General features: G+C 40.8%; 1 protein-coding gene across 7 annotated transcripts in view; it reads right to left on the bottom strand.

Moving 5' to 3' along the window:
* immp2l (inner mitochondrial membrane peptidase subunit 2) overlaps positions 1-26,871 on the bottom strand; it is a 531,344-nt gene that overhangs the window by 120,090 nt on the left and 384,383 nt on the right. The window contains exon 6 of one of the 7 annotated variants that reach the window (XM_072552097.1): positions 23,236-23,259. The exons of the other annotated variants lie outside the window; for them this stretch is intronic. Within the exon in view, the coding sequence (XP_072408198.1) occupies positions 23,251-23,259 (9 nt within the window). The 3' untranslated portion in view covers positions 23,236-23,250. Of the gene's footprint in view, positions 1-23,235; positions 23,260-26,871 lie in introns of those variants that run through there. 7 annotated transcript variants of the gene reach the window in all.

The raw sequence follows: 26,871 nt of genomic DNA, 5'->3' as shown, positions 1-26,871 counted from the left end.
CGACTGGGCTTGTATACCCTGGAGTTTCGAAGACTGAGAGGGGATCTGATTGAGACATATAAGATTATTAAAGGATTGGACACTCTGGAGGCAGGAAACATATTTCCGCTGATGGGTGAGTGCCGAACCAGAGGACACAGCTTAAAAATACGGGGTAGACCATTTAGGGCAGAGATGAGGAGAAACTTCTTCACCCAGAGAGTGGTGGCTGTGTAGACTGCTCTTCCCCAGAGGGCAGTGGAGGCCCAGTCTCTGGGTTCATTTAAGAAAGAGTTGGATAGAGCTCTCAAGGATTGTGGAATCAAGGGTTATGGAGATAAGGCAGGAACAGGATACTGATTAAGGATGATCAGCCATGATCATATTGAATGGTGGTGCAGGCTTGAAGGGCAGAATGGCCCACTCCTGCACCTATTGTCTTTTGTCTATTGTCTTTAACATTCCACTTGCCTTGTAGCAAACACCAACAGTTGATTTGTCTTCTGAGTAATTTGCTGTACCTTTTGTAATTCACATATCAGGACACTCTAGTTCCGAATCTCTCTCCATGTAGGGTACTGTTTTTCTATTCTTCCTGCCAAAACGGACAAATTCACATTTTCCCACATAATATTCTGTTTGTCCTTGATATGCCTTTTTTAAAATTTAATTTCTAGCTACTTATACTCTCTCTGCAAAACCTCTTTCCTAGTCCTATTGATGTTGTTGGTATCTTTGTGGACTACCACAGTTGGATCGTTGCAAGTTCCTCTCTAATCCCAAGCACATGTCCCAAACTGTGATGCCAGACAGGTAATACAGCCTTCTCACTATAGAGAACTGTATCTATCCATTGACTATACTGTTGTCTATTACCACAACACTGGAGTTAGAAATTATATTCCAACAAGTAATTCATAACTCCATCAACATCCATGTTTCCCTCTACAGAAAGGTGGCAAGAAGTGCTATCAGGTTCCATGGGTGGGCTGCAAGGTGGGAGGAGAGCATGGACAGATCAGATCCAGATCAGGGAAAGGAAGGGGCTGTGTTCTTGGGGTAGAAGAAAATTGGGTCCAGTGTGTGGTAAAAGAGGATGGGAGGCAGGGGAAGTGGGGTAAGTCTGGAGCAGGGGAAAGTGTGGCAGAGGAAGCTGTAGTAGGAAAAGGAGGAAGCAAGTTTGGAGCAAGAGGTCGTGAGGGTCTGTCAGATCATGGTCTTGGGGCTTGAAGTGGTCTGGGGGACTTGTAGTTGGGGGTATTTAGGCAAGCACAGGGTGAGTTGAATAGTTACTCAGGAGGGAGTTACCTTATATTCAATAGCTTTTAACTGTCTAATTAATTAGGTAAATGACTTCGCAAGAAAAGTTAGACAATTAAGTAGACAAACCATATGTAACTATTTACTTAATTTCATCACTTTAACTTAAATAGTTATTTTCAGAGGGTTCGAGGCAAAGGGTAATTACCCAGTGGAATATTCAATTTTCCAGAAAATGTCTGCAGATTTTGCTATAATGGGGATTCCACAGGGTTCTTATCTCTCATCTGTGCTGGAATAATGACAATTTGGGCATCAGAAAATCTCAGCCATTGTCTCCACACATGTATTATTGATTACAATTAATTCTCCAACAGAAGATGACCAGAATTCCAAAAGTACAATGTCTTCCACTTTGGTTAGAAATCAGTTACTTTGCAGTTAAGATATTTCTGGCGAGTCCGTAATTCGAAGTGAAGCACATCCACCCAAGTAGGCTAAGCAAATTAAATGTAGATCGACAATTGGAAAAAGAAACTTTTGCAAAAACATGTGAAGCAAAGAAGAACTAAAATCATCAATATTCAAAACACGACAAAATACCATTAGCTGTGAATCAAAGCTGAGTAAACTTGATCGAGGAAAGTCCATGAACTTCTTAAATAATGCCAACAAATTGAAATGTGAATGTCTGGCAGTGTTGAAAGCCTCATGGCCAACCTGGACATAAATATCAGTAAACCTAACAAAGGATTATAAGAGTCATCCTTATCAAGTGTCACCGTATCAACAAAATGCAAACTAATTTAATTACAGATCCAAATTTGTATTCATTGGACTTGTCACAGCCTTACTTGAAAGCAAGCTGAAAAACGTAGCTGCTGGATTTAAGTAGCAGCAATGAACTGCCTGCCGATATAGATGATCGGTTTCCTCCACATGGTCACTGCACCTACACATGTACACGTTCCCCGAGCCACACAAAATTATGTCTCTTCACAACCTACCATATTTATGACCAGTTCTGCACATCATGAACTGGCCACATGGTTGGGTGAATTTCGACAACTGGTTTCATGCTATTTGCCTACGTACATAGTAAATGATTCCTTCACATTTGCAAGACTATATAGAGCTGGCATTTCAGTAACAATGCTCACTTGCTCACCAATATCTCACTGATAGAAATCAGAACTCTGCACTACAGCACTCTATCAATATGATCTAGAGCTGACACCATTGTGTGAATCAGTATTCTTTGAACTTATAAGTCAGCACTTACACAGTTGAGTTCAATTTCAACAACACGATGCATGCCAGTTAGATAGCTTTACCACAGGATCCCCACTATGCCTAGCTCTTGGAAATTATCTAGATTCCATGAGGAATGTAACAGTAGTTAATATCCTACTCCTTGCATAGTTCTGAAATGTAGATGATATGTTTAGTATAGCAAGGTGGCTCAGTGATTACTACTTCGGCCTCACAGTGCCAGGCACCTGGGTTCAATTCCATCCTTGAGCCGTTGTCTGTATGGAGGTTGCACATTCTTTCTGCATCTGCGTGGGTGCTCCAGTTTCCTCCCACAGTCTAAGATGTGCTCGATGGACTGGCCATGCTAAATGGCCCACAGTGTCCAGGGATGTGCAGGCTAAGTGGATTGGCCATCAGAAATGCATAGGGTAGGTGGGTGGGTCGGGGTGGGGAGAATACTCTTCAGACCATCAGTGTGGACTCAAAGTACTGAATAGCCTGCTTCCACATTGTAGGGATTCGATGATCCTATATCTGAATCTACAGTTGCATGAAAGAATTTCCTTACATGTCATCGTGGGCTCTAGGCTGCATTCAAATTCACTTTGACTAGACCAGTCAAATTAACTCCCTATCTTCAATATCCGAGTTGAGAATTTGTCCAGGGGATCCCGACCACTGTCTACCACTAAACTGCATTCATTGCTAAGTATACATATTAGGATTCCTACAGGTCTATGCATTATGAGATTGGCCTTATTGGTAATTGGGACATTGAGGAAAGGAAATTAATTTCCCTACTCTAGTTCAAATGTAGCTTTATTATAAATAGGGCACAAATTGTTTGCTTAGCACACAAACATGCAGACACAGAACACATCATAGTTGTCCTGCAGAATAATGGCTACCATAACTGGATGATTTTATGTTGTATATTGTACAAATTCATGAAATAGTCTAAAGCAGACCTTGTGGTCTTGAAATGTGTCCCTTTTCCTCAGATCAAATGTAAAGTTAATCAAAAGTTTGAGCAAGACTTGAAGTTAGCTGTTGCATGTTGCTACTCAAAACAAAAGGTACATCATTGCGAGCGTATGTTTCAGAGAGAGACTATTTTGTCGAAACCAAAACAAATAAAATTTGATCAAGCCACGTTCTTGTCTGGGACATGACTTGTCTGGTAATAACATCATAATAATGGTCTTCTTGCAAATGTTCTGATGAGTGCAAGCCTTTTCTAACAACCATTCTGTTGCAAGGATTTCACAGGACTCACCCTTTCAAAGTCAAAAGTCAAACTAAATGTTTCTCTCCCTCAATTAGAAGCATTTCCTTTCAGCTTAAAAAAATTCCAGAATTCTCTATCAATTATGGTAAAATGTATCCTTTTACACCAATATTCAAGTTCTCTACAATTACTGTGTAAAATATCATTAACTAAATGTATTGCATTGAGTTTGATACAGTCAAAACTCTCATTATCATCAACATCATCGGTTGCACTGCCAAAGAAAGAGAATCAGAAACAAAGAACAGAAAAAGCTGTGATGAAGCAGTTCACAGGTTCTTATACCTGGAAAGTTGTTTGGTTCTGAAAGGATTTGTGTTGAAGAAAACAATAAGCCCAATCCACTAAGATGATTCATAAGCACCGAGATGGGAAGTACAGCTCTATTTAGGTCTTCCATAGTCTTAGTAACAATGTCTATCATACCGATAGAACTTGTACTGGATTGTTACTGTACAAATTACATCTCGTTTACAAGAAGAGTGTCTTCTTGTTAGAAAACTTGCTAGATTTCCTCTGTCACACTAGACAAAACAGGGCCTGCCGATTCCAACCTAAAAGAAAGACAGTGACAGCAAATCTACTCTATGATGACCAAGAGGCATGTTAGCTCTTAGAACATGATGAGCAGTGGTGGAGGATCCATCATACAATCAGAATTTACCAAGTTGTTATTCAAGTTGCATGCAGGATACAGAAAGCACATGATTAGACTATGTTTTTCTATAACTCAGTTCTTCCTGTGGGCTGGAACATTCTCAATGAAGAGACAAAATGATCTAGACTGGTGTAAGTGCATATTCACATGGGTGGAACAAACAATGGGTCACGCGTGCTGTCCAAAGCACAATTAGGATAATTATAAAGACTAGGAGAAAGTGAGGACTGCAGATGCTGGAGACCAAAGTTGAAAAATGCGATGCTAGAAAAACACAGCAGGCCAGACAGCATCCAAGGAGCAGGAGAATCAACATTTCGGGCATAAGCCCTTCATCAGGAATGAGGCTGGCATGCCAGGTGGACTGAGATAAAAGGTAGGGGGGAGGGGATTTGGGGGAGGGGTCCTGGGAATACGATAGGTGGAAGGAGGTGAGGGTGAGGATGATAGGTCGGAGAGGGGGTGGGGGCGGAGAGGTCGGGAAGAAGATTGCAGGTCATGAGGGCGGTGCTGAATCTGGGGGTTGGGACTGAGATAAGGTGGGGGGAGGGGAAATGAGGAAGCTGGAGAAATCTACATTCATCCCGTGTGGTTGGAGGGTTCCCAGGCAGAAGATGAGGCGCTCTTCCTCCAGGCGTCGTGTGGTCAGGGTTTGGCGATGGAGGAGGCCAAGGACCTGCATGTCCTTGGCAGAGTGGGAGGGAGAGTTAAAGTGTTCAGCCACGGGATGGTTGGGTTGGTTGGTGCGGGTGTCCCAGAGGTGTTCCCTGAAACGTTCCGCAAGTAGGTGGCCTGTCTCCCCAATGTAGAGGAGACTACATCGGGTGCAATGGATACAGTAAATGATGTGTGTGGAGGTGCAGGTGAATTTGCGACGGATATGGAAGGATCCCTTGGGGCCTTGGAGGGAGGGAGGAAGGTGTGGGTGCAGGTTTTGCGGTTGCAGGGGAAGGTGCCGGGAGTGGAGGTTGGGTTGGTGGGGGGTGTGGACCTGACGAGGGAGTCGCAGAGTGAGTGGTCTCTCCGGAACGCTGATAGGGGTGGGAAGGGAAATATATCCCTGGTGTTGGGGTTTGTTTGGAGGTGGCGGAAATGACGGATGATGATACGATGTATCCGGAGGTTGGTGGGGTGGAAGGTGAGGATCAGTGGGGTTCTGTACTGGTAGTGATTGGAGGGGCGGGGTTCAAGGGCAGAGGTGTGGGAAGTGGAGGAGATGCGGTGGAGAGCATCGTCGACGACGTCTGGGGGGAAATTGCGGTCTTTGAAGAAGGAGACCATCTGGGTTGTTCGGTATTGGAATTGGTCCTCCTGGGAGCAGATGCGGCGGAGGCGAAGGAATTGGGAATATAGGATGGCGTTTTTACAGGGGGCAGGGTGGGAGGAGTTGTAATCTCAGTAGCTGTGGGAGTCGGTCAGTTTGTAGTAAATGTCTGTGTTGAGTCGGTCGCCCGAGATAGAAATGGAGAGGTCTAGGAAGGGGAGGGAGGTAAATTTGATGTCGGGGTGGAAGGTGTTAGTAAAGTGGATGAACTGTTCAATCTCCTTGTGGGAGCATGAGGTAGCGCCAATACAATCATCGATGTTGCGGAGGAAAAGGTGGGGGGTGGTGCCAGTGTAGCTGCGGAAGATGGACTGTTCCATATATCCTACAAAGAGGCAGGCATAGCTGGGGCCCATGCGGGTGCCCATGGCTACTCCTTTGGTTTGGAGGAAGTGGGAGGATTGGAAGGAGAAGTTGCTAAGAGTGAGGACCAGTTCAGTCAGTCGAAGGAGGGTTTCAGTGGAAGGGTACTGGTTGGGTCGGTGGGAGAGGAAGAAGCGGAGGGCTTGGAGGCCTTCGTGACGGGGGATGGAAGTGTATAGGGACTGGATGTCCATCGTGAAGATAAGGCGTTGGGGGCCGGGGAAGCGAAAATCATGGAGGAGATGGAGGGCGTGGGTGGTGTCCCGAACGTAGGTGGGGAGTTCTTGGACTAAGGGGGACAGGACAGTGTCAAGGTATGCAGAGATGAGTTTGGTGGAGCAGGAGCAGGCTGAGACAATGGGTCGGCCGGGGCAGTCGGGTTTGTGGATTTTGGGCAGGAGGTAGAAACGGGCGGTAAAGACTACAAAGACTAACTAGATTTTCACTTGTTCTTTGTTAAGTACCATTTATGTATGAAACCTTCTACATTTATTAAATTTCACAGAAATAATGCCACTTTGGGCTTATCTTCCTGACAAACGACACATGTCATGGCTGAACTAGCTTCCTGGTTGTACTGAGGTTTTCTTTAAAGTCTTCATTTACACCTTGTATGACCAAGGTGAAAGCAGTATGTCTTCTCCATTCTCGATAACTGTCCTTCTGTTCAGCCTTATGCTTACATCATAACTTTCTCAATTACGTGCATATAAATATGAGCCCATACTGATACAAATATCATTGAACCATTGAACTGACAATGTTACAGGTCTTTAAAATCACTTCCACAATCACCTGATGAAGGAGCTCCGAAAGCTAGTGTACTTCCAAATAAACCTGTTGGACTATAACCTGGTGTTGTGTGATTTTTAACTTTGTAAACCCCAGTCCAACACTGGCAACTCCAAATCATTCTCACAATTGAAGTGACTGGCCAATGCAGCAGCACAAAGTGTGGCATTGAGAGATGCAATGCTTACAGTCTGATAGCCTACTTAGAAATAAGATACAAATGACCCTCAATCCTTATAAAACATAAGTCTAGAATCAACTCCTAAGAATATGATGATGAACACAAAAGTTCATAATTATCATGTTGACTACCTGTGACATACAATTAATTACTGAATTGATACATTGCTGAAAAGCGATAGAATTTGTCATTCCATATGCCCAGCTGTCCAAGAGGTATTTATGTTTTAGCCCGTAGAGTCATAGAGATGTACAGCACAGAAATGGACCCTTCCGTCCAACTCGTCCATGTCGATCAGATATCGCAACCCAATCTAGTCCCACCTGCCAGCACCCAGCCCATATCTTTCCAAACCCTTCCCATTCATATAACCATCCAGATGCCTTTTAAATGTTGCAATTGTACCAGCCTCCACCACTTCCTCTGGCAGCTCATTCCATACATGTACTATCCTCTATGTGAAAAAGTTGACCCTTAAGTCTCTTTTATATCTTTCTCCTCTCACATTAAACCTATGCCCTCTAGTTCTGGACACCCCCATCCCAGGGAAGAGACTTTGTTTATTTATTCTAACATTAAAGTTATTCCTACATTTCAGCTAATATCTTTCTCACCATTATAACTTATATAATTACTTTCTGCTTGTGTTATTAAAATGTTTCTTGGTTGAAAAAGACCAAAATAGCAAGCATCTGAAAATTAAGTGCAAATAAGCTTCTCTATTTCAATATATTCAGTAAAATAATATTGAAAAGCTTTTCCAAATTTGAAAAAGCATTTAACAAGACAAAATTACAAACATATTTTTATTCTTAAACTTGTAAATTGAGTCTCAAATTAAATAGATTCACAATAGAAAATAGCTGAATATAGTAAGTACAATATTAGATATGACTAAAAGTGATGCTGGAGGAAATAATTAATTTGCTACTTCACACTTACTGACATTCATTCATACTTTTTGTGAGAAGACAGAGTTTAGGTGAAGCATGACTGACCATGTGTACTGTATCTTTGCACATCTAGCTCCTATTACTTAGCAGTATCCCTGAACAGACAGCTTATCAAATGCAGGTAAATAGAACAATGATTATGAGCAGGAGGTTTATTACATTCTAGCAGGTAACAACTATGGAATTCAGAAACAGCATGAGAACAATAACAGGAGCTAAATCACAAACTTCAAAAAGTAGGCCAATAATTGTGGGGTCAATTTTGTTGGACAGGAACTGATAGAACCTTCCAGAACATAGTGTTACATTGCAGCCAGTAGTAGGGGAGCTACAATTTATAGCTAAAAATTTGAACTTTTACATTAGAGTTTGCAAAATGAAAGATTGTTAACAAGGTTCAGGATCGATAGGACACAAACTGAGGAGTCAACTTTGGTACAGCTATGGTCATAATAAAGCTCAACGTTCATCTGAGCTTTTTCTTATTAGATACAAAGTTCCAGTATTTTGACCAAACAATGATAAAGAAATAGTGCTTTTTTTTCCAGATGGGGCAAGAGTGTGACCTAGAGGAGAATGTGCAGAGGTGTGCTGTTCTCATGCATCAGCTGTCCTTGTTCTTGTAATAGATGCAGTAGGTAATGAAAGCTGCTGATACTGCCTCAGCTGGACCTCCTTCCTCTTCTTTCCTGTGGTATGGCTCCCAAAATTGTACAGCAGCTCTTGATTGAATACAATTTAGATTCTTTTAATGTTGACATCCTCTATTTAGTTAATTTTATTCTCTTTGATCTAATTAATTAGATTATTTATACATTTATTTATGCAGTTGGTTTAAATTATTCAGAAGCCCCTTACCCACTGACCAATTTCCTGATGTCATTCTGCACCATAGATTGTCTAAAATCTCACTCAGCCCTTACTTTAGCAGATATTCATTTTGGAAATACATTATTTACACTTGGCCAGCCAGGAAACAATAATTTGTATTTTATATTTACCACATGTCAGACTTTAAAGGAATGAGGCAGTCACTGTCCACATTAAATTGGACTAAGTGGTTAACAAATCAATAGGAGCCCAGCAAGTGCCCCAAACTGGATTGAGGCATTTCATGGAATATGCTGTATAGAGGCAAGTTTAATTTCGTTACATTTTCTGTAATTTATATTCAATTATCTTTACTTCTTAAATGTTATCATTCAAGTTTATATTTGGGAAAAAAAGTAATTTAATATAATTCAGAACCAGTTTACATCCCCAAGAGGCAAAAGCTTTACCTGCCAAGAAAGACTGACCTGAGGACTAAAGAGGTAAGAGACAACCTTAAACTAGAAGACAATTCATACAAGATGAAAAAATAACTTACAAGTTCTGGCAAATGTGAAATATACTAACACAAGCAAAAAGTAACAAAGTAGATAGTTATGACTGAAAAGGAAATGGTGAACATGCTCAATAACTGCAGTGCAACAGTATTTAAAGATGGGGAAGAAATGAATGCGTTGTATACCCTAAGAAGACTTGGTCAGGGATTCAACAAAGTTATTGTAACAATAACAATAGTAATTAAGAAAATAATGATGGTAAACAGTGACAGATCCCCAGGATGAGATGCTTTCAGTCATAGGGTTTAAAGGAAGTATGTGAGATCATTGCTAATATGCTAATTATCATCTTTCAAAGTTCTCTTGATGGCTGGAAATCTTGCATATTATTTAAGAAAGTAGCTAGAAAACAATCAGGGAATTTTAGATCTGTTGCTGGGAAATTTCTAAAGTCTAACTAAGGATAGGGAGGCTGTTCACTATTAAAAACATCAGCTGACCCCAGACAGTATGGATTTGTAAAGAGTAGAACATGTCTCAGATTCTAATTGAAGTTTTTGAAGAAGTAATTAAATTAGTGCTCAGGGAAATGCCTATGGCTATTATTTATACAGACCTTTGGAGGAATTGGATAAGGTTTTCTATAAAAGACTATCTGTTAAAGTTGCTCAAACAAATGCAAATTACTGACCTACTTAGGAAATAGACTGAATGACAGGAGATAGTCCCACCCAACTGGACAATGGAAAATAATATCATTGTGGAAGGAATCTTGTGGTCAAAGGCTGCATGACATAACAACTTGTAGAGACAAACAGTTTTCTCTTTGGTTTGCATGTCATAGAATCATACAGCACAGAAACAGACCCTTCAGTCCAACTCGTCCATGCTGATCTGACGTAGTCTCATTTGCCAGCATTTGGCACTTACCCTACTAAACCCATCTAGATGCCTTATCAATGCTGTAATTGTACCAGCCTCCACCACTACTTCTGGCAGATCAATCCCTACACGCACCACCCTCTGCATGAAAAAGTTACGCATCAGGTCTTTTGAAAATCTTTCTTCTCTCACCTTAACCTATGCCCTCTAGTTTTGTGACTCTCTCACCCGAGGTAAGATTAGCTATGCACCTTATCTATGCCTCTTATGATTTCATAAACCTTTATAAAGTCACCTCTCAGCCTTGAACCTCCAGGGAAGAAAAGCCCCAGCCTATTCAGCCTCTCCCTGTAACTTAAACACTGCAGTCCTGGCAATATCCTTGTAAATCTTTTCTGTACCCTCTCAAGTTTAACAACATCCTTTCTACTGCTGGATGACCAGAATTGTACACAGCATTTTTAAAGTGGCCTCACCAATATCCTGTATAGCTGCAACATGATATTCCAATTCCTAAATTCAATGTTCTGACCAATGAATGCAAGCGTACCAAATGCTTCCTTTACTACCCTGTCTACCTGTAAGCTACTTTTAAGAAACTATGGACTGGCACCCCGTGTCTCTTTGTTCAGCAACGATCTCAAGTCCCTACTCAAAAATTATATCCTCCAGTAAATGAGCCTCCCAGAAACAACCTCTCCACATTAACTCCACTATTCTAGGTAGTTTTACATAAGGTTGAGACACAGAAATGGGTCATTTGGTCCAATTTGTCCAAAGCATCCCTTATGTCCAATACAAACCACATATTGTCTCTGATTTTGTAACTCTATCTGTATAATCTTCATCTTCCTTTGTCCAAATAGGGAATGAGAAGAGCACATTAAGGATTCAGGGGGCAATCTGAGTGTGAAACTGCAGGATACTGGGGTGTTAAATAAATACCTCTCTCAGTTTTCACTCTAGAAAAGGAGAATGTAGGTAAGAAATTCAGGAAAAGGGACTGTGAGGAACTTGCACAGTTTGACATAGTAAATAGGGAGATATGGGAGGCTATGTTGACTTCAAAACAGACACATCTCCTGGCCCAGATGAATTGCATCCCAGGCTGTTGGGGGGAGGGGGTGAGTCAAGAAACTGCAGGGACTCTATCACAAATTTTTAATTCCCCTTTGCCCAGGGGAGGAAGTAACAAAGGACTCAAGGATGGCGAATGTGGTTCCACTTTACCAAGAAGGGTGGTCGACATGAAGCAGGAAATTACCTGCTCATGAGTCACTCATGAGTAGTAGGGAAAATCACAGAATCTCTCCAGTGTGGAAGCAGGCCATTCAGCCCATCGAGTCCTCATTGACCCTCCAGAGTATCCCACCCAGACTTACCGACCCACCCTAATCCTGTACTACACGATGGGTAATTCAGCACGACCAGTCTACCTAACCTGTTCATCTTTGGACTGTGCAAGGAAACCGGAGCACCCGGAGGAAACCCAAGTATACATGGGGAAAATGTGTAAACTTCACACAGAGAATTGTCTGAGGGTGGAATCGAATCTGGGTCCCTGGTGCTTCTGAGGCAGCAGTGCTAACCACTGAGCCACCGTGCTGCCAAATCCTTAGAGAAAATTCTGAAGGATTGAATTAATACTCAGTTGGAAAGGCATACGTTAATTAGGGATAGTCATCATGGCTTTGTCAGAGAAAGGTCATGCCTCACAAATATATTTGAATTTCTTGAAAATACGATCAAGTGTGTGGATGAGGGAAGTTCAGTTAATGTAGTTTATATGGATTTTAGCAAAGTTTTTGACAAGGTCACACATGGAAGACTGATTGAAAAGGTTAAAGCACATGAAATGGAGGGAAACTTGGTCAGATGGATCAAAAACTGGCTTACTAACATGACACAAAGGGAGTAATAGAAAGCTGTTTGAGTGACTAGAGGCTGGTGGCCAGCGGTGTACCACAAGGATCAGTATTAGGACCTTTACCTGTTGGTGTATATATAAATAACATATCTGAAAATGTGGGGGGAATGTTGAACAAATTTGCAGATAACATCAAGTTTAGTCGACTGGCTAAAAGCCAAGAAAATGGTTGTAGGTTACAAGAAGATATAGATGAGTTGGTCAGGTGGGCAGACCAGTGGGGCAGATAACATTTTGCCCTGATAAGTGTGAGGTGGTGCACTTTGGAAGAATAAACAAGAGAGTATTTAATTAATGCAGGACACTGAGTAGCTTAGAGGGATCTTGGGCTAATAATTCACAGATCCCTGAAGTTGCCAGTGTCAATTAGAATTATATTAGATTAGATTCCCTATAGTATGGAAACAGGCCCTTTGGCCCAACCAGTGCACACCAACCCTCCGAAGAGTAACCCATCTAGATCCATTTCACTCTGACTAATGCACCTAACACTATGGGCAATTTAGCATGACCATTTCACCTGACCTGCACATCTTTGGACTGTGGGAGGAAACCGGAGCACCCGGAGAAAACCCATGCAGACTTGGGAGAATGTGCAAATTCCACGCAAACAGTCACCTGAGGCTGGAATTGAACCTGGGACCCTGGTGCTGTGAGGCAGCAGTGCTAACCACTGAGCTACCGTGCCACCAATAAACTGCACAATGTTTGTAATTTTTAATTTGCACTGCTCATTCTGCTAGAGCAGAACACAGTCTTGCCTCTTGTCCTAGGATTACGTGATATGCCACAACTCTCATTTCACACTAATTACAATTATCAACAGTTTGTTTAAAGTCAAAAAGGATGTTTTGTCACTCTTCTTAAAATTCACGCATGATGAATGCAGCAAACTTGAACTGAATCTTACTAGAAATCAACTGAGTGTCATTTTTGGATGCCTTTTCTTTAGAAAGCCTGGCCGGTTTTCTCACATGATTGTCCTAAATTTGCCTCATGATGTAGATACCACACCATTATAGAACCCTTCTTGTCTGATGCTAGCCTGATTCTCTCATTCAGCATTTACAGATGTTCTTGACTGTACCAACACATCGTGGGATTCCTGTTGTTCGCACCACTTTTACAAGACTGTTCTGCATTCTGTTAAGCACTAGCAGTTCCATAGCTGCTCTGAGCAGTTCAAAACATTTGCCGTGGACATGGTGGATAAAGGGAAATTCGTGACTCAATTGTGCACAGAGATCTGGACATCCTGGTGATTGGAGTGATGCAGAGAAGGGCCATCTTCTTCCCGTAGGCCTGGCAGAAGAGATTATAACACCAGACCTCCACTCCATGAAGCTAAGTGGCACCACCTTCTATCAGAAAACACACAGGGATTCTGCAACTGAATCAGAGAGGTGCCATTATGATGGTGTGAGGCTGGGACAGGTGGGATACCAAGACCTGTAGACATAGGTGTACATGCACCCACTGCCGATGGAGTGTGCCCTGAAATATTGGTTCTTGGTGTCCAAACTGAAGGCTTGGAGGGGCAAGTGGTGAGCTGGAATTGCAAGGTACCTACTTAGACTTGGACGTTTGTAATTTTCAGCGTTTAGTTTCTATTGCCATTAATAGATCATCACCACTCACTCATGACAATCTTGATCTGATGCCTGCATCTTGGTTGGAAAATACAACTTTTTGGTCTCAGCACTGAAAAATAATTGCTTGGCCTCTCACAAAATTTTTCAAAATTTCTCACTGTAGTTGTTCAGGATTTCAGCACTTATTTTATTTGTGGCATAAAAATTGGCCAAGATACGGGAAATAATTTACCTATTCTTCTTTGAAGTTCTGCCATGGAATCTTTTATGCCTTTAAGAGAGCAAATGAGGCTTCAGTTTAATGTCTCATCCAAAAAAAACAGCACCTCTGACAGGGCAACATTCTCTCAGTCCTGCACTGGATGTCAGTGGAATGTTGTGCTCAAGTGCTGGTGTGAGACTTGAAGCAACAACCTTGTGACTCAGATTACAGTGCTACCAACAGAGCTACAACTGATACTGTGGACACTGTAGCAGAGATGGCTTTGGTTCATTGACATCTGGGCTAAAAACTGAGCACTCTTCCACCATGCCCTTTACTGAAATACTACAAGAATCGTTAAGTTTTTGAAATGCTTATCAATGCAATTTTTTTTTAGAAATATTTAGAGTAACCTGTTCATGATTATCTATAGGTTAAATCATCTTCAATTTAAAGAATGCATCCTTCAAAATCTCAGGGATAAAGCTTTGAAAATTTATTTTTACTTCCACTCATTTCACGCAGACTTTTGTAAGTTTCTCCTCCATGTTGTTTTGAAATCTATTTCAAGCTCACTTACTATTTCAGTTTTATATGGAGATAAGATTTTCTAGTTGAGAAAAACCATAACTCCACATAGTTCAACTTTTAGCATCCTGATACCGTCCTGTATGAATGGTCTTGTTGACTAATCAAAGCAACCTGACTCTATCAGCCAGTCTACAACTGATCCAAGGACTAAGAATATTCCCACTGATGGAAATCTTTGTGACTCATAGGTCCAAAGTCATCTGTTCCTTCCAAATATGTTACACTTACTAAATTCTATGTCACAAGTTATCCAGATATTCTGTCACTAGATGTTACATTCTGCAAGAAATCTATTTAATTCCAAACACAATTTTTACCTCTTGGTTCTAATGCTCTGAACAAGGTGAAATAGCTTGTCATGGTCTACATTATTTATTCCCTTTAGAATAGTAAAAAAAGCGATCATGTCACTTCTGAAACCTCTTAAGTGAGAACATGCCCAGTTTACACAATTATTCTTCAGTATACAATCCCTCCATCCCCTTAATCATTTTGGACATTCTTTTCAACATCTTTACAGTTGGCACAGTATCCTTATTATACTTTGTTGCCTAGAGCTGCACATTGCATTCCAGATTAAATTGCACCAATGACATAACATAACCAGATTACCTCAAATATTTTGACTCAATATTGACCTTTTTCATTTTTAATCCTCTCTGAAATTGGCACAATTCTTTGTTCAATCTGATCTCTTTCATAGGTGAACATCACATGTCCTTATATCTTTTCTATTTAGATTTTTTAATCAGCTTTTAAAGGCAACACGAAAGATATTGATAGTTGGGAATCTGAATAGGGCGATGCTTGGAGTTTTATCTTATGAAGGAAGTTTCTCCTCATCTCTGTCCTAAATGGCCTACCCCGTATTTTTAAGCTGTGTCCTCTGGTTCGGGACTCACCCATCAGCGGAAACATGTTTCCTGCCTCCAGAGTGTCCAATCCTTTAATAATCTTATACGTCTCAATCAGATCCCCTCTCAGTCTTCGAAACTCAAGGGTATACAAGCCCAGTCGCTCCAGTCTTTCAATTTAAGATAGTCCCGCCATTCCAGGAATTGACCTCGTGAACCTACGCTGCACTCCCTCAAAAGCAGAATATCTTTCCTCAAATTTGGAGACCAGAATTGCACACAATATTCCAGGTGCGGTCTCACCAAGGCCCTGTACAGCTGCAGAACAACCTCTTTGCTTCTATACCCAATCCCTCTTGTTATGAAGGCCAGCACGCTATTAGCTTTCTTCATTACCTGCTGTACCTGCATGCTTGCCTTCATTGACTGGTGTACAAGAACACCCAGATCTCTTTGTACTGCCCCTTTACCTAACTTGACTCCATTTAGGTAGTAATCTACCTTCCTGTTCTTGCCACCAAAGTGGATAACCATACATTTATCGACATTAAATTGCATCTGCCATGCATCTGTCCACTCACCTAACCTGTCCAGGTCACCCTGTAATCTCCTAACATCCTCATCACATTTCACCCTGCCATCCAGCTTTGTATCATCAGCAAATTTGCTAATGTTACTATTAATACCATCTTCTATATCATTAATATATATTGTAAAAAGCTGCGGTCCCAGCACTGATCCCTGCGTTACCCCACTGGTCACTGCCTGCCATTCCGAAATGGAGCCGTTTATCACTACTCTTTGTTTCTTGTCAGCCAACCAATTTTCAATCCAAGTTAGTACTTTGCCCCCAATACCATGCGCCCTAATTTTGCTCACTAACCTCCTATGTGGGACTTTATCAAAGGCTTTCTGAAAATCCAGGTACACGACATCCACTGGATCTCCCTTGTCCATCTTCAGAATTACATCCTCAAAAAATTCCAGAAGATTAGTCAAGCATGATTTCCCCTTCATAAATCCATGCTGACTCTGACCTATCCTGTTACTGCTATCTAGATGTGTCGTAATTTCATCCTTTATAATAGACTCCAGCATCTTTCCCACCACTGAGGTCAGACTAACTGGTCTAGAATTTCCTGCTTTCTCTCTTGCTCCTTTCTTAAAAAGTGGTACAACATTAGCCATCCTCCAATCCGCAGGAACTGATCCCGAATCTATCGAACTCTGGAAAATAATCACCAACGCATCCACGATTTCTAGAGCCGCCTCCTTCAGTGCCCTAGGATGTAGACTATCAGGCCCTGAGGACTTATCAGCCTTCCAACCTAACAGTCTCTCCAACACCAATTCCTGGCAAATATAAATTCCCTTCAGTTCAGGTCCTTCAGCCACTGTTACCTCTGGGAGATTACTTGTGTCTTCCCCAGTGAACACAGATCTGAAGTACCAATTCAACTCTTCTGCCATTTCTTTGTTCCCCGTAATATATTCCCCTGTTTCTGTCTTCAAGGGCCCAATTTTAGTCTTAACCATTTTTTTCCCTTTCACATACCTAAAAAAGCTTTTACTATCCTTCTTTATATTTTTGGCCAGTTTATCTTTGTACCTCATTTTTTCTCTGCGCATTTCCTTCTTAGTAATCCTCTGTTGTTCTTTAAAAGCTTCCCAGTCCTCCATTTTCCCACTTATCTTTGCTATGTTACACTTTTTCTCTTTTGACTTTATATGAGGATGGCTGCCAATCCTCAAAAATAGCCAGGAGGAGTGATGGAGTTGGGGGGAGGGGAAAAAAACTAGCTGATGGGGTTATGTTTAGCTGTTGAGCACCTCTGAATTCAGCCCTTCAAGCAGGACAATCTGACTCAGAAAACAATAACGTTACCAACTCAGCACAACTTATATTTCTGCTGTAATCCAAAATACTTTTCTGCCCAATATGTCTTCAAGTGATCTTAATATTTTGTTTCTAGGGAACTACCACACACAGTAAAATCAGCATGATTTACTGAATTGTAAAATTATAAACATGCCTATTGCCAGGAAATTTCACACGGTGTTTAACAATTTAAAATATTGGCTAATTTTGTGAGTCTTTTAAGTTGAGTTGTTCTGTTGAATCATGCTGGCTTCAATGTGATGTATTTGAGAATAAGTGACACTAATTACTATCATGACCAATTAAACTGGAAAAATTGTCAACGGATACTTTGCCCTAAAATCCTCAGGCTTGTCATTGTCCATGCATGCATTTATAACATGAGTAATTAAACAATCACAAATGGAAAATTATTAAGACACAGGCAAACAATTACTTTTGGGGTTTTAAAAATACAAATGATCTGATTATTAATGGGACTTTAATTGAACAATGTGAGTCCAGTTGAAAATACATATTGAGCATAATCTAGTTTGAAAGTGGAGCACCAATATTTCACAAAATGCACTGCACAAGCTAAATAAATGTTTTGACTTTTTTCCTTGTTCTTGAAAGAACATGTTTCTCTAGTACATACAGGATTTTTTTTTTCAATCTTGCCCTGCTCAGGGAAATGTCTTTTCTCTGGCAGACATCACAGGAATTGCATTCACACAACCTCTCCCAAGCTTTGTTCTCTGTATCTCTCCCTAATCCCACCTACACTGAATCACTATCCTAAATGTAATTCACCTCAGTGTTTGATTTCTCCCAATCTCTTGCGAGCATGCCATGATTCTGTGTATGGGATTGGAGCTGATGCTCTTGCTCAGTTCTTTTGACCAACACTATCCATTATTCAAGATCCCCTGCAATAAGCCATCAATAAGACGTCAGCATTTGGAATTATACTGCCAACCAAAGTTATCCTGGCCCTTGATACAGAATCTGATTACCATAGTAATAGCAGCTCCCAATGATGAGGTAAAGGAATATTATTATTCTTATTGCAAAGCTTAGACCTAGGAGTTTAGAAGAATAAGATTGTGCTCTAGTTGAAGCATACAAAATTCAAAAGTGGTGTCAATAGGGGCAATGCAGGAAGAGTGCTTTTCTTGATTTGGGATCTAGAAATGCGATACAGTCTCAGAAGAAAATAAGCCATTTAGGACAAAAACGAAGAGGAATTTCTTCACTCATATGGTCAAGAATTTTTGAAATTCTCTCCCTCAATGACCATGGAGTTTCAGTCATTCAGTTTAATCAAGACAGACATTAACAGACTTCTACTAAAGATACAATGTGATATGGAGATTGTTCAGAAAAATGACTTTGAGGTAGAAAATCAATCATGATCGAGCTGAATGGGAGATTAGGTCTACTCCCGGTTCTATTGCTTCTGTGCCTATTAACAAGAGCAGGATATGGCAAAGCCAGGTAAGTGACCAAAGTCTCAACTGGTTTGTTTGAAAATGGGAAAGGGAGGACTGAAGAATTCTAGATAATAGGATGTGTGTGGGAGCAATGGAGGATTTGACACAGTACAGAATATGAGTTATGTAACAGGATATAATGGCATAGCAGGGACAGCAGAAGGGAAATAACACACAAAGTGAATTAAAATTTGGATTAGGGTTTACTGCAGGTAGGGTAAGGGTTAGGATCACAGATGGGAAATATTGCAGAGATTAATGTAGGCAATGTTGATCGTGGAATGGATGTCAAGTTTAAAGCTTCGATTACCAGCAGGACACCAATGTTGTATATTATCCATCTCATTCCTGATGAAGGGCTTTTGCCCGAAACATCGATTTTCCTGCTCCTCGGATGCTGCCTGACCTGCTGTGCTTTTCCAGCACCACTGTCTCAGTCTGATCTACTGACTGGAAAGTGGAATAAATTAATGCCAGCAACATGAGGTTTCCTGCAGGAGACAAAAAGGGCATCTGATATAAAAACCTAAACTAATTACTCAGCATCCCAGGAGGAATCTATTGAGAAACCAAGGCACTGCAAAACATTCAAGTGTGTTTTTCTTTGTTAGAATCCTAAAACTGAATCTTACATCTTTTTGGTTACGTGCCAGTTGCATCACGTCTCCTGTAAGTTTTTAATGCATGAGATCGAGTGAGATTTCTTATCATGTCTTCGAAAACTTGCCTCATTAACTACTGACCCATAACCCAATCCTCTTGTCCAATCTAATCCCTATCACCATGTGTCATTCTCAGAGCAACTCACCACTCAGCAGGTATCCACAGAAAGATTGGCATCTTTGAGCTCATCCCATCTTTAAAAGGTCATTATGCACAAGGACAAGAATGCCGATGGCACCCTGTACCTGGGGGAAGCCAGTTATGTTTCTGAATCCTACTGCCTGGGATTGCAGCACTGAGCTCATCATCAGGAAACAACACAAACTGGTGTAACCTAGCAGGGATGGTACCAGCCCTGGTGCACTTCTTGATGAATGACTGAGAGATCCCTCACAGGTCAGCTATCACTCCCTAAAGGAGCCAGTCACATCAAAGTTCAAGGTCACCTTTCCAGCCACCCAGAGAGGATGGCTGACATTGACACTGAATCCACCCAGCCTTGAAGCTGTCCCAGATATTTTCCACTCTTCTACCCATCCTCCCCATGTGGAGATCCACCACATTAAGCTTTGCATCCAATGTCCTCCCTCCCCCTGAACACCATGATTACACCTTACTGATGCTCATCCTTCTCTTCGATGCTCACCCTGGTGAGGCCAAAGTGATGGTTACTGCAAATAACTTTCCTTCCTATGGTCTATCATGTCCTCCTCTGCTTTTTTTGCCTTCTGTCATTTATACTTATAGATTCTCCCATCACCATCATTGATGTACATCTCTACACATGCCTCTGTTTCGCCCCCCCAGCCATCACATCCCCATCCCTTTCAGCAGTGTTCATCCCACTATACCACAGCCACCTTACCCATCTTGCACCCTATTCAACAATCAATGCATGCATCCCCAAAGGTGTCTTCAACATTCTAAGCATGTTGAAAAACAGTCTTTCTTTATGTAAAAACAGAATAGGAAAAAATGGCTTTCAGAATTCAATACTTGAAAACTTGTTCAATTTCTCTTCTGGGAACTTTGTGAAGACATGCTTTTTTGCAAAAATAGCTCGCCTTACAAGCACACTTAATAATGTCAATAAATATAACAACCCAGTCTGTTAGTTCAGGATAAACTTCATAAATGAGATTTGTTTTGTCGTTTTATGCCTTGACTCTGAAGGATCATGTCTTAAAACCGCTCAAAATATAATCATAAAGGATTCCACACATAAGAAATGAACACCACACTTACGCAGAAATGACAAAACAAGTCCTTTGGTTAAACAATTAAAGATGTGTCTCTAGATGTATACCTTATTAGTGGCATGTTCTAGCTGTTCCAATAAAAAGGTTATTAGTAGCAGTTGTTACAGTATGTGTATCAGGTACTGTACCCTCAAGCAAACTACTGAAGTATATTTGCAATAGCATTTTAATTACCAATATTTAAATAAACCACAAGAAGAATCATGGAATAAGTATAATAGATAAGACTAGTGTGCATTTTCAACATCTTAGATGCATGCAGTGAAGCTTTTCTTACAGTGCCTACACTATTTTAACACAACATTCAGCTTTACTACAATATGTAAAATATTGTTGAATAATAATTATTTGTTTTCTGCATTGAATGATATGCAATGCTTTGTTATGACATACTTACAAAGGCATCAAAATTGAGATGATTATTCATAACTTATTAAAGAATTGTAAAGCTTTCATAATCGTTTTAAGGAAAAATGTTATTATAGTTCAAAAATTAAGTAGACGTTTCAAGTTGTCAACTCAATTTGGTTCAGGTTTGAAACAACTGACAACACTGTCTTCCTTTGATATATCTCCTGCATGGTATGAATAACCATATCTATCTTTATTGTGCCACAGGTTTATTTATCATAAAACATCTAGCAAATGATCTCTTCCTGTCCCCAAACCCCTCCAACCAAAATAGCCCAAGGTCATATCTTTGCACCCACTCTCCCATTCCTCATCTACCAACTGCAAAATCGATGAGGAATTTGCTTATGAAAAAGCTTGTTGCCCTGCAGCTGATGACTATTTGGATCAGGGTGACACCCATCTCAGAAGAAACTCTTACCTTAGAGAGCTATTGGAAAATCCTGTTAGTCATCAGCTCTATAACCCCACCAGGCCAGGGTGAAGCTAATGGCTGTAATTGGGACAAAAGCTAATTCCCCAAAGACGGGGAGATTATGCGTATCAGATGGAACATAAGTCCAGGGTATCAGCAGGACCTATGAGGCGGGATACAGCCCAACAGGATGAGGATGGTGCAGGCCAGGTTTGAGTATTGAGTAAGGTTAAAAGAATCAAATTGTCAGCAGGATATCTTAAATTCAGTCCATGGTACCAACTATAGTCAATTCTACATCTTGACCATCCCTCTGCCTCTACTGCCATTGTGTCGCCAACTGTTTTGGATAAGCCATGATATCCTACAGTTCATTACTGGCCCCTCCTCCCCCAAACACTGATTTTGTGTTATTGATACTATTCCCACTGTTGCCACCAGCTTAGGATAAAGGAGACTGTTTCCAATCTAGCTGACATTTTTATGCTGAGCTAAACCTCTGATTACACACCAAGCTCTGAGGGTCTGTGTGGACTTGATGGGCTGAATGGCCTGTTTTCACACTGTAGGGATTTGATGATTTCCCCTTATGTAATACTATCCAGCATCCAACCCTACTTTCAACATTTGTTCAAGAAATTCTCATCTGTGCTTATGTCACATTCAAGTCTGACTATGCCAGTGGTGTTCTGCCTGGCCTCCCAAATATTACCCTGCTAAGCTTCACATCAACCAGACCTCGAAATTCCATCACTGCCCACTCTCCTAATTGGCCTTCACAGCTCCCAGTTCACCAAAGACTCCCATTGAAAATTCTCAACTTGCTATTGAATGCCTTTTTTGATCTCACTCTCCCTCAGTGTTAATTTCTTCAGTCTTACAGTCCTCCACAAACTCCATGATCGTCCACCTATAGTTTAAGACATACTTTGCCCACTATTGGATGCTGCGTCATCGCCATGCTCCAAGCTCTAGAAAAATCCCCTAAACCTCTATACCTCTTTGTTGTTCTTTCACATCTTCTTTATACAGAACACTTTGACCATAGAGTTTAGTCACACTTGTGTGAAATGTCTTGGATAATTTTGTCCTAAAAGCACATTCTGCTGAGACACAAAATCTAATAAATTGAAATTATCCGAATGAAAAAAGTATTTTGAAGTATGAACTTGTTCAGTTCTCATCACAGTCCGAAAAATGAAACAGTACATAAGGGCTTCCACATCTAGCCATTATTTATAGATAAAAGTTTATTCTAAAGCAAATCTTGAATTTCACGACACTAGTTCTAAACATTAAGCATCAACTAACATTTGACACTAATTACGTTCCCTTTATAAACACTACAATAATTAAAATTTTCCCTTTACACATTGTTGAATTATGAGACGGCTGGATGCAAAACTTAAACTTTTTTGTCTATTTTCTGCTGACAGAAATAATTAAGAATTACTGCAATGAGCTCAGTATGGGTCAGTGATAATGTTGTCTTTCAACTATTTTTCTCACTGTGTTTCTCAAGGGAGTGACTGAGTGCTGCAGAATAAAACATTTAATTTAATTACACTGGGATGTTTTTAAGGATATGTGTCACTCTTATAAAGGCCTGAGTAAATGAAATGCCAAATTTAACAGCTAGAGGAAAACAACACATATACCTTCATTCCAGTTATTGTTACAGTGCTGTCACTGCTGATCTGCATTCAGTGATTTCAGTCTTATCTCAGAGATCCTGTTGATCAGAATCACACAGAATAATCCAAGTGCAACCAAAATTGTTGAAACAACTTGTTTATTACATTTTAAATTTAGAGGACACAAGCCCAAATTTTACAATAGGAATTCTGGTGAAAGGATTAGTACATTCCATTCATATAGACAAAATTGGATAGAAACAGTTAAAGGTGGAAGTCAAGACATTGCAGAGGTTGTGTTAAAGGAAGGTAGAGTGATCTGCAGTCCTCAACTTATGAAGGGTATGAAGATCCAAATATACACATTTGATACATACTAAACACAGAGCCCATTCACCTGTAAGTAAATTTTATAATACATCTAGTTGCCTGTTCTTAATAATTATTATCAAGCAACCTCATTGTCACTGAAAGTTATTTTTTAATATTACAGAATCTGAATCTTGCAATTTGATTAATGTTAGATCCACAGTAGACAGATTTTGTTTTCTATTCCTGGTGCGCTGTGAGCAACAATGGTGAGAAAGTTGGGAAAATACAAAATGGAAAGTTCATAATTTGTGTTTGATGAATTTGCAATTTTCTACTGAAGCCAGAAACAGTGACTTCAAAATCTTACTTTCAAAAGATGTCTAATTTGCATACATTTGCATTTCATTAATAGCTGAACTCAGCTTTTTTACATACCACCATTCCCTCTCCTGTCCATCCCCAAGAAACTAAACATAAAATTGTGACATGTAAAACAGACAGTGAGTATCTGTCAGCTGCCACTTAATGATTTTTATCCCAACCATCATTTACTTTAATGTTCACTTTAATGTTCATGCTCACTCCATGGACACCATTCTCCCTGACCCTTGGTCCAGTCAAGTCAGCAATGACAAACTAACAGCCTCACCACATTACAATACCTGCACTTGGAACCAACTTACACACCACTTCAGCAATTCAATAGAGTCCCTTACATGCTTCTGCCAGGTTGCTTTGTCCACAAGTACAAGCATCTCATGTATTTGCACAGGATGCATCTAGCTTCTTTACACTCAGTTACTTGCACTTATTTGGAGGCCTCTGTCCAGCCTGTGTCTACCAGATATTGCTTTCTTATTGCACTCTCGCTGAATTCAGCACTGACGTACAGACTCCCAGGGATAGAGTGGGCTACCTTGAGGTTGGCCACCATGTGCCAGGCACTTGGTTCAACCAAAGTCAGGGGATCTGTGTCCCTACAGTTCAGCGATTGAGCCATAGTCAGTCGTGCAGGCCAAATGTAATCAGGAATTACAAGTGTCATGAACACCTCAGACTGGAGGCTGGGTCATTCTGGGCTGTCCTGCCATGTTACTCTGAAGAACTGGATCATAGCCAGTCATAGAAGTTTGGTCAAAGAATGGTCATGGTGCTTATTGGGAGGGGAGCCCATAGAGTCCTGGGAAAAGCAAGCAACTTGTGTCTGGAAATGGGCTTCATTGCACTGAGTTTTTGAGGAATGGTGCCAGTGATGGAGGACAATTGGATATAGTAAGATGTGGGAGAAAGTGAGGGCTGCAGATGCTGGAGATCAGAGCTGAAAATGTGTTGCTGGAAAAGCATTCCTGAAGAAGGGCTCATGCCCGAAACATCGATTCTCCTGCCCCTTGGATGCTGCCTGACCTGCTGCGCTTTTCCAGCAACACATTTTCAGCTATAGTAAGATGTGACCTCATAATGACTGAGATGGACTGGAAGTGGGGTTACAAACAGGTTATAGTAACTCAGGCCTCTCAATGGCCAATAAAGGCATGGAAATTTCCAAAGCTATGGTCTCTGGTGGTTAAAGTGGTGACATTAATAGTCATATAAAGGAGTTCAATAGAAACACAAGGAGGCTAAAAGGTCATTGGGGCCACAAGGACAGTAACGTCAAAGAAAAAAAGAAACATGGGGAAGGTCTTGCATCGAAGGGAAGCCCTGCAAGTCACTTGCACAGAAACAAAGTTGGAATATTGCCATGTCAGACTGAAAGTCAACTGTACAATAACTACACAAAATGGCCCCAACTGCATGCAAAGTGAATGGAGTAAGTTACAGTTTTTCTCTTTGGATTGTGAGAGCCTGCTAGGGCCACTTGCAGTAACCATGCCTCCACTGATTCAGTAATGCCACCCATCTGGCTTCAATTTATACTTCATCAGCAGGTCATGCATTACCCAAGAACGCAGATTAAAAATTTACAGCCTCAAGCCATCATGAGCATTACATTGTGCGCACTAATTGACTCCTTGTTATGTCAGATAATCAAATTAAGTAGACCAAAGTGTTTAAAAGCTGCACTTGCTTTTGCTTTCTCACAAACAAATTCTGCAGTCAGCACTGGAGGACAATGTGTTGCAACTGCCACAATTGCAAATTGAATTGTAAGGATGTGGTCTGTGATTTGCAAGGCAGCTTTTTATTTGGTGGTGGTGGAAGGAAACTATAATATTGACTTATTGGCAGAATTCTACTCTCCCAGTAGAGTACACAAAGTTTGGTTGTGTAACATGCATTTGGATAAGGTAATAGACCTCAAAGCTCCATGTGAAGGCAGGACATTTTGCAAAGCACACTTATACTGTGTGAGGGCAAAACATGAGATTTCATCGTGATGGATGTGAAAGCTCAGCCTCCATTATAAAAATTGTATTTACTTTCTGACAATCCCCAGAGATTATCTACTTATGTACCTGGAGTCTTTTGACATTTTTTTTGGAATTGAACAACAACAATTAAAATATCAAGAGCAAGCCAATAAGAACAAAAACTTCCAGCAGCAATCATGCAGCCTCCAGAAGGAGAAGCAGCAGGTAAAGATTCACAAAAGAGGTGGAGGAGAATTTTGCGACCCTGATCTACAGGACTTGTCACAATTTCCTTAAACTCTCCTAAAGGTAGTGTAGGGGTTTTAATGTCTGCATCACTTTGGCAGATCCTTGAAGTATAGCACACAAAGGGTGTGCCATTTCATTTGTCGCTAGCTGTACCCTTCACAACTGAAGCTCAAAAAGTGGAGATGTTCCAGATATGGATGAAATGGGGCATTGACAGCAACATTCTGAGGATGAAGATGCGGATCAGCACATTTCCAAGACAGTATGGCAGAACAATGCATTGATACATGAAAAACTAGAGGTAACATTGTTGAAGCTTCATTCCAAGACGAATGAACTAAATTTGGATTTCTGAAGGACATATGATCTCTGTATTTTGCCATGGCCTTTTCAATTGGGTCATTGTTTAGCAGCAACATTTTAGCAGTAGGAAACATGGTGAGCTGTCCTTAGTGAGTAGGAAGTGCAGAGGGCAGAAAGGATGCGTAGTTTTGGAGGATAGGTTGGATTGAGTAAACATGATGCACATAATAGTGAAAGCTGTAGTCCATGAGCCTTGACGAAAGGCTTGTGCAGTGTAGAGTTGCTGAGCGTGTGTGAGGTAGCAAAGACAAAATGATAACAGCTACCCTTTCATAGTGGAGAAGGTCAGTGACATTTTCCTGTACATGTGCTCTCTCTAACCCGGGTCACAGCAGTAACATGGGTTACTATCTGTGTCCAGCCTGGATAAGCTTGGTGGCGTGGCCTCCTGTGGCAGTCCACAAGAAAAAGGATGGCCCTTCTCTCTGACAGCCC

Source organism: Chiloscyllium punctatum, chromosome 32, assembly GCF_047496795.1.
Source record: "Chiloscyllium punctatum isolate Juve2018m chromosome 32, sChiPun1.3, whole genome shotgun sequence".
Lineage (NCBI taxonomy): Eukaryota > Metazoa > Chordata > Chondrichthyes > Orectolobiformes > Hemiscylliidae > Chiloscyllium > Chiloscyllium punctatum.
Note: the sequence above shows the minus strand (reverse complement) of the source record. Positions and strands in the feature narration are given on the sequence as shown.